This window comes from Protopterus annectens, chromosome 14.part0, assembly GCF_019279795.1.
Source record: "Protopterus annectens isolate FY-2018-M chromosome 14.part0, PAN1.0, whole genome shotgun sequence".
NCBI lineage: Eukaryota > Metazoa > Chordata > Ceratodontiformes > Protopteridae > Protopterus > Protopterus annectens.
The window spans coordinates 125495438-125504551 of record NC_056748.1 but is presented as its reverse complement, the minus strand read 5'-3'; the positions used below and the strand labels follow the sequence as shown (position 1 = coordinate 125504551).

The following is a 9114-nucleotide window of genomic DNA, read 5'->3' as shown; positions in this document are numbered from 1 at the left end:
GGGTGTAGGAAACAGCAGTGCACATTCTGCCTCATGTTTGGGACAGGTTAGCTTTCTTAAACTTTTAGTTCCTTTTCATAACGTTATATGCAATTTCCCCAGGTCTCACTCCTGTCTGCTATTACATGTAATACAGTACCTGTTAAGGATATTCTTCACTTAAAAGGGAAATGCCACCTGCTGAGGGGTAAACAGCATTAGTTGTTGCAAACATTGAGTTAATGAGCCTTTAAGGGGGATGGGCAGAAAAACAAAAGGCAGCAGTAGAAGTAAGGACCAATGGGATAAAAATGCATACATACATTATAACCAACTCATATGCCATTGTATGCTGAGGGAAGGGGCATTTCCTCCATTTCAGTGATGGTGTTATTATACCCTAAGTCTATGAGCATAGATTTCAGTTCATAACAAAACTACATTAACATTTCTTTTCAAGCAAGGCTGCATGCAATGGAAACATCTCACAACCTGAGTTCCATGGCTATTTTCAGTCAACAGCTTGTCTGATTTACATACTAACTAAAATGTATCCTTAAATAAGAATCTAACAGTAATACTGAGTGTTTGAATTCCATACTTTTTGGATGCAAACAGCATTATTTCCAACATAGCCCTCAATTCTCAATGATGAAAAATGGTTTCATTCAAATGCTGTTTGTATCACTGACAAAAATCAAATAATTTATATTAAAAATTTAGCCTGCTCTATTGATCATATGCAATATCTCCCAGAATATGTAGTAAATAAAATTCCAAGATGATAAAGATTTTAAATACAAATCAAATAATAACTAGAAATTATTAAATGGCTTCTGTTAACTCTGTCAAGAGTTTTGATGTCTTTTAAGCAACTAGAATTATGCTATATATATATATATATATATATATATATATATATATATATATATATCAAATTCCACCTCCAAATATCACATGTGGACTTCTACTGATAAAGTCATTGTTGCTACTGACATATTTTACATTTTGTTTCAACTTCACATGCATTCTGCTTTCCTTTTGTGACCACCAGAAGCTTCTTTTACTATTCATCCTCATTCCTCTTGTGTACCAAAATGCCATATTCTCTGCCTTTTATATTAAATGTCCTGATTTCTCTGATGTCCTTAATGAAGCTTGGCAAGAATTTTGGGAGTGTAATTGACTGCCATGTATGTAATATATTTAAATATTTAATATATTTAAATGTGTTTCAAACTCTAAATTATTTCATTCAGTTTTAAAAGGCCTGGAATTTAGTGTACTATTATTTTTAACACCATCAGTGTTCTAAATAACTCAAAAAAACAGCTTCAGTGATTTTATTGCTAATTATCTAGTGTCCCTTTCAGTTTATACTATTTTTGCTACTGTACTGGACTTGAGATGCCACTAAAATGGTTGCATAAGAAACATGTTTTTTAACTTCAAAGACCATTGTATTGGTCACAAGTGTTACTTCTAGGCATTGCAGTTTTGTCTCACTGGCCAAAGATGAATTAGCTAAATTCTAAGTCCAAACTGTCAGTGTAAACATGTTTTCCTTACCACCCAGGTTATGCTTGGAAAAAATATCAAGGATCTGTTCATTTACACAGTAAAAAATGGATTAAATAATTACCACTCACCTACAATTGTACTTACCACAATGCAAAATGGTCAGTTCACTAATGATAAAAGCATGAATATTGTGGATATTTCTGTGATAACTTTGATATACAAATTGGAGAGATTATGTTACTCATGTTGTCATTTAATCTACTTATGATCCTACTCTTAAGCAGGCAATGATATATAAACAGAAAAACGTAATGCAAAGAATAGGGTTAAATAAAAGTAAGAATTATAACTTACAACCAACACAGAAAAATAATGTTATTATTAGAATCATGACCTATACTGCCTTATTGCTAATAAAAGGTAGAAATCAGTGCACTGTATGCTGGCAAATGTACTTCAGTGAAAGAAATGGAATGTAATATCTTCAAGAGTTTCAGCAGCTCTGTGTCTTAGAATACAGTACAGTTTATCCCATGTGCTCACTTGCACTGCTAATTGATCTATTTTGGTGCACAGTATTTTTCCAGAGCATACAACCCTGGCCATAACCTTGTTTTTACTTCAGCACAACAGCAGGGGCATAGGATTGCAATGGCTCTTATAACAGACACATTAGAACTTTCTGTAATCATGACAGAAATTACTAGAACCGCAATGCCTTACCTCGCTCTGCAAGTTGTAGGCTTTCTTTGCCCAGCTGACCTTCATGTCTTCAGGGATGGTTGTGTACTCATGGAGCCTTGTCCTGTAGTCGAGGTCACTGGCTAAAACTTGAGCTTTCTGGGCATGTTTCAGGTTCACCATATCCAAAGGTAGATGAAAGTGTGTTTTTGACTGCTCAAATCCTTCTTTGTAAGCCCTCTGTCAAATAACAGACAAAATAAATGTTACAATTATTTTTGGTAAGATTAAATTGTTGTCAGTATATTACAGTAAAGTTTCATGTTAGAAAGCATATTGAGAATATAACTGTTTATGACTAGACAGAACCCAGACATCTATGGTGCAAGCATATCTTCTTAATTTCTAAAAATATGGTTTGCTACATAAATAAGAAATTATATTTTTAATGCTGTAAAGGTAATTAATAAGAGCTGTGGAATGTACTTTCAGTGTAACAGTCACCAGAATGTTTTCTAACCACATATGAAATCAACAACAACAAAAAAGCAGTGTATTTTTGTTGTAGAGTTCTTAACATTATTTGTGGCTGCTTACACGGACTGTCTCTTGACCATCACCCCCTCCTCCCAGCATATTAGCTCATTCATTCCCCTTCACTGGGCCAAGGGTTAACCAGGAGGGGTTTATCACTTAGAGGCCAGCAAGGGCAGTTCACATTTTTATTTCATTTTTCTCCCTGGCCCAAACTTATGCACACTTTGTAAGGCAGCACGGAATGGTGTGCAGTGGACAGCCCATGGAAGATGAGCCCTCTCTACTGCAAGGGGGGGGGTAATCCTCCAAGCAGCACTTCCCCTCCCCTTGGGCCAGGAGTGGGGGGGTCTCTCCTGTCTCCACCAAGGAATTCATACTGTCCAATGTGCCTGTAGGTGTACATGTACCCCTCCCACACCATCAAGATTTGGCATAATGGCTAAGGTCTTTCCCTCACAGATTCAAGATATGAGGTTTGATTCTGACCTCTGGTTATTGGTTAGGCTTGTAATACTCTGCAGACTGATAGCCTAGTATTTACCTATGCACCTAGCAGAGGTGAGTGGGCTATGGCACTTCATTGCTGCCCCAACTTGCCTGGCTCCTCCTATTCCAGAGTTGTTAATTGTATTCCACTGACATGGGCAACAGTAAGAGCTCCATCACTCTACTTTCACAGCATGCAAGTTCAAACACTGTAATCCTACTGTTTGAGATCTGTTTATTTACCTGACCAAAGAGTAAAAAAAGGTCACACAGACAAACCAATTAGTAAAAAAAAAACTATAAGAAAAAATAGCCAAGCTAGAGTTTTCAATATGTGATACCAGCTGTACTCGGTTGCATACCGCTTACTCAGAGGTGAACTCTGCTTGACATACAAGGCCATGTCCAACCCAGAATTGATGGATATGCTCCACCTAAAAAAAAAAACAAATCCCTGAGAGTCACACGCTCTAGGGATATAAACCTTACCACAATGATAAATAGGATGTGCTGGAGGGATAGATTCCTGACCCAGAGACTCCCCATGCTTTGGAACAAGATTCCAATATACATCAGGCAGAGCCCCTCACTAGCACTCTTCAAGAGAAACCTTGACGGGTGGATGGGAAACAGAAAATTTACCCCGGGGATCACTGCAGTGGCTCTGCTGGACAGAGGCAGAGGTGATTAATGGCTCTGCTGGTCAGAAGCACAGGGAACTAATCTAAGGGGGTGGAGAAAGCCAACAACTCTGGCTAGGCTTATAAATGCCCTTGGGCAGATAGCCTAGTACTTACCTATGAACCTATGAACCTATAAATCTTCTGTAATAGAGGCCTATGTGGTATATGCAAATGACCCCTTAAGGACATCAAGTGTTTCAGCTATATTTATTTATTATTTATTAATTTTATTTTACATTTGTTTACCGAGAAAGTCCAACTGGGATAAGGCCCATTTTCAGCAGAGGCCTGGGGAGAAAAGCTCCACATATAGAGATTATACAAAACTTATAGAAGAAATTATACAAAAAATGAACAAGACATACAATACCTACCTACACCTAAGAAACACAGGGTCTTTACACCCAGCTGATGTCCATAACCATTAAAGTGTCTGCAAAATATCCCAACTAACATCTAAACCAAAGAGTAAAAAGGTCACACAGACAAACCAATTAGTAAAAAAACTAGAAGGAAAACCTAGCCAAGCCCTGTGTTTCTTAGGTATAGCCAAACAATCCACTTATGCTGTGCTGACAAGGTCATAAGAAGGCCAAAATATGCATATCCACAGCTAGTGGGGTTTGGCTTTATTGGCCTGAATGTATCCGCAAGACTTAAAAAAAAAAACAAAAGTAAAATGCCATAGATATTCAGAAGCTATATAGCTGCAACACTCAATGTCCTTAAGGGGTCATTTGCATATATCACATGGGTCTCTATTATAGGAGGTTTAAGGTATCACACAGTGAAAACTGTAGCTTGGCTAGGTTTTTCTTATACTTTTTTACTTTCAAATCTTGCACAAATAAGAACTATGGCCAGGTCCATTGACATATTAGGAAAGGAATAACTATGTCCCCATAGACCTGAGTTCAGTTACCTGCTTGAACACCTGCTGGAGCTGGTGTGGGGGACAGGGCAGGAGTGATATGACTTCACTGCCATATCTCTCATCAGAGACTATAATGTATGGGCACATGCCTGGAGCACACAGCCCCATGGTGGAGCTCCCATTGGAGACATGAGGTCAAATGGGAGTGTTTACTCCAAGGAGGGTTGTGCAGTCTTAAAGGTTACATCACTTGTAAAAGTGAGTGCCATGCCCTTGCTGATACCCATTGCATGGCAAACTCTAGATCAGACTACTTGGCATGCATGATAGAATTTGGGAATAATAAGGAAAGACCTGTGTTCTCAATTGATGATAGCACTGGATTTATTGTGAATAGGTTCACAGGTTCATAGGCAAGTGCTAGGCAATCAGTCTGCAGACCATTACAGATTTAGCCAAAAAACTCTCTTTAAATGTTGCCTGCAGCTTCAAGGAGGGCAAGACAGGATAAAATGGAGAGAATATGAGGCTGCCTAACTAATTATCTAAGTTTACCTTGAAGGTGGCAAGGGTGCTAACTCTGATTGACATGTAGTGGAAATTGGTTCCAGAGTTCAGGGATACATTGGAATATGAATCTGTCAAGCTAGCATGTCTTATTTTTCTGCTGATGAAGGTTTAGTTCCTGTAACTGAGTAATTTAGGTACCATTGGTTAACAGGAGGTCAGACAGGGGTGGATGGTTGGATCTTTTATGGCTGGAATGATAGGCACAGATCTCCATAGAGGAGTCTGAAAGAGACTTGAGTATAGAGAAAGGGCTGACAGTATCTCCTGATAACTAACATTTATGAGGCCACTGATTTTTTTAGCTATGAATTTCTGAGGTCTCTCAAGTTGTGGGAATCGTTTAGATAAACACATGTCAAATAGTACATTATATTTAACAATGGGTCTGATAATATACAAGTAAAGGGGAATTAAAACTTCTTTGGATCTAGTGGAGATGCCTTTGGAAATTAGATGAGCCAGATAAAAGGCTTTTAAAACTACTGTGGCAACATGATGGTCAAATGATAAGGAATTGTATGTTATTTAATCAACATGTGATTAAGCAGACCCACAGAATATAAACCTTTTTGCAGCAACAACACAAAACAGCGATATCAACATTGTCTTTGCTTCTTATATGGGATCTATGGGTTGGGTCCAGCCAGGATTCAAAAACTCAAAGAGCAGTTTGAATCTTGCAGGCAGTAAGGATAGCAGGATCCCCCTGTAAGACCTATGTTATATCCCACCCAAAGTTAGTTATTAGAACTTCTGAAAATACTTTACAGTTTTAGAAGGGACGGTGCAAAAGTTGTAGAATAAATTAGAGGGCATCCCTCCAAAATCTGTACATCTGAGTGGTATCATACACACACACACACACACACACACACACACACACACACACACACACACACACACTGATGTATTTGATTTTTAACTGGAGTAGTGGGCTGATCCAAGAAAAAAACATTTCAGCTATAGCCCATAGTTAACAAGCCCCAAATGAATCCATATGGCTACAAAGGATTATATATTCATTGCATATATATTTTTTATATTCCTTTCTCTCTCTGATGGTGCATTTGTATGTTGCTTAGGCTTAAAGCACTGAAAAGCAAAGCTAAGATTTGACTGATTACTGGATCTGGGAGCAGGAAAAGTGCTAAAGTTTGATTACTGAATCAAAGAGAGGAGGAACCAATGAGGAGCATGGAAGAGAATGGCTGAGGGCGATTTTATCATTCTGCTTGATGGAAGTGGTTTGATCCAGTTTACTATCATAATATTGAAGTGGACTCAGTTGAATGATCATATCATCTACCCACGTCCACAAGTCACAATGCTGAATTCTGATATTGTCGAATTACATCCCAAATTCGACCTAAGAACAAGCATTAACATTGGTTGAGATAGGGGTGAAATTTGCACTTCAGCAATGTCAGAATTTGAAATTGTCACCATTTGACCTCCAGACTTCGTGTAAAGTAGATTCAACCAAATCTACTTCAATATCATGATAATAAACCATTTGATCCACTGAGTTACTGTCACTTGGCTGTGACCAAGTGGTTCAAAAAGCAGCATACATCTGAAAATGGTGCTTGAGCTTGTCAACCAGCAGACACCATCGTAGTTGGATTTTGTTGTCTGAACTAAAGGTCACAAATAGCACTGGGTCAACAGTGCAGGTTCTTTTTTGAAGGTTTATCTGTCAATTGCCATGGAGGGGATGTGTTAGAAGGAAAGAAACTCTCTTAACCCTGACTAGATGAAAGCTGTCACTGTCAGAATTTGCCTTCTGTTCCTGTGTCCTTGAAAGTAAGGAAAAGCAGGAATGAGAGGGCTGGCTGGAGATAAATGCTTGATGGTTACGAGAGCTGGGTACAGACATGGCCAAAAATGTAATTTAGTGACTCTTGTTTCCTTTGGTAATGTTCACTAAATACCATCAGTGCATACAGCTCACCAAAGGAAAATATACTCCACTCAAATGAAAACATTAAACTTTTTTTATGGTGAGAAATTTCCCATTAGCCATTAGTAGGGTGGTGCACACCATAACCATGCTAATAACTAACTCACACCTTTGAGAATGGAAGTATGTTGGCTCTCTAGCAAAACCTAAGTATGCTCTGTCCTTTCAGAAGTGGCAGGGTGGTCCTTGGTAAATTGAGCATCTGACACTTTATTTCTTTGCCTTGACAAACTGTTATGATGCCATATGCTGTTTTTGAATGGCTTTATTTGTAAATTTTGATGTATGCAATAATGAAGATGCATGGAAAATAGTTTAATGTATGCAATAATGAAGATGCGTGGAAAAGGGTTTGCATGAAACAAGTACAAAATACAGAGAGCGTTATTTCTTTATAGACAAATATAAATTAAATATGTGAAGGAAAAGATAGAACATGTTATGATATATACAGTAGTTAATAATAAAGGAAAATTACAAAACTGAATGCTTTGTTACCACTTACTTTATTTAATCAAATGAAAAAGTAAATGTAATGGTAGCACTTACTTTAGTAGTTAAGCAACCAGTGTAATTCTAAATACACATAAGAGAAGATCCTTGTCTGACATATAAGAACTGTCTATGATATTTAGAAAACAACAATGAACTAATGATTAAGAAAAACAAACTTGAAATGTTTTTACATTCCCTAACTCACCCAAGAAGAAGAAACGGCTAGCTATATTATAACACATGCTGTTGATCACAAATTGCTATTAACTTATAATTTATAGTTCATGAGCTGCGTTTATTCCCAGAGTGTACTAGAGACATCAATGCCAATAATATCCTTGTAGCCACTGTTATAAAGATAGTTATTTAAATGATCTATAGGCATATTAATTCCACGTATTCCGATTGATTGAAAACATACATTTCTTTGTTCATATGCTGTTTCTTAAAAAGTCCATCCTTCAGATGAGACTATGACATATAAAAATGCGCTGATACATTTTTAGATTGTCCAGACAAAACAATGAACGAGAATATACTGTTATCACCACTACGACATAAAATTGTCCACAGATGTCAAGAGCCATGTGAAAGAATCTTTCTTACCTCACTACTCAGCTTAGCTACTTGCAGTGAATGCAGGAGCCTGGAGTCACTGACTTCAGTTCCTGTGGCTCTACCTTTTGTTTTTTCGTAGGCTTCTTTGTATTTGATCTGTGAAAACAAACACTTCTTAGTGTGCAAGAGGCAGTTCTTAATGCATTCAAAACATATTTCTAAAAAGCATTGTATTTTATTTGACTGTTTGTTTGTGTACATTGTTCATGCCAATTTTACTAGGCCATACATCCAAGATTTGCCATTTCAAATACAAGAGAGGGCGTTACAAAGATGGCATTCAGTACTTAAAATGGAAGATCACTTAGAACCATTGATTTGTTGACGTTTTCTTCTCTATTCTTTGCTTTTACACCAGACGTTGTGGGGAAGTTCTGGTCCATACTTGTGACAGGAATGACTTGGGGGGTGCTGGGGTGACTATAACTGCTTGGAGTTCAGTTTGTTTAGGATAATGTTTGAGTGAACTTACTACTAAGGCATGTAGAAATGCCTAGTTATCTGGTCAGGAGTGTACTGAAGCTCATGGTGTCTTTATTTGCACTTGGCATGAGTAATTTGAGCCTCACACCTAGATTTCAAAGTTATATAGATTTTGCAAGTCTCAAATAAGGAAAAAAAAATCTCTTGTGCAGACAACCCCTTACAGTGACTGTGAGCAGCTTAGAGCAGCTGTCTTTCTTTCCTTTTTCAAGGGAATTTTTTTTTTG

At 37.5% G+C, this 9114-nt stretch overlaps 1 protein-coding gene across 3 annotated transcripts in view; it reads right to left on the bottom strand.

Annotated features, from left to right (window-relative positions):
* Positions 1-9114, bottom strand: part of LOC122788887 (nebulin related anchoring protein) — a 503978-nt gene that overhangs the window by 226288 nt on the left and 268576 nt on the right. For all 3 annotated transcript variants that reach the window (XM_044055831.1, XM_044055830.1, XM_044055833.1), the window contains 2 exons: positions 8393-8500; positions 2224-2421 (listed from right to left, as the gene is read on the bottom strand). In XM_044055831.1, the coding sequence (XP_043911766.1) occupies positions 2224-2421; positions 8393-8500 (306 nt within the window). The remainder of the gene's footprint in view (positions 1-2223; positions 2422-8392; positions 8501-9114) is intronic.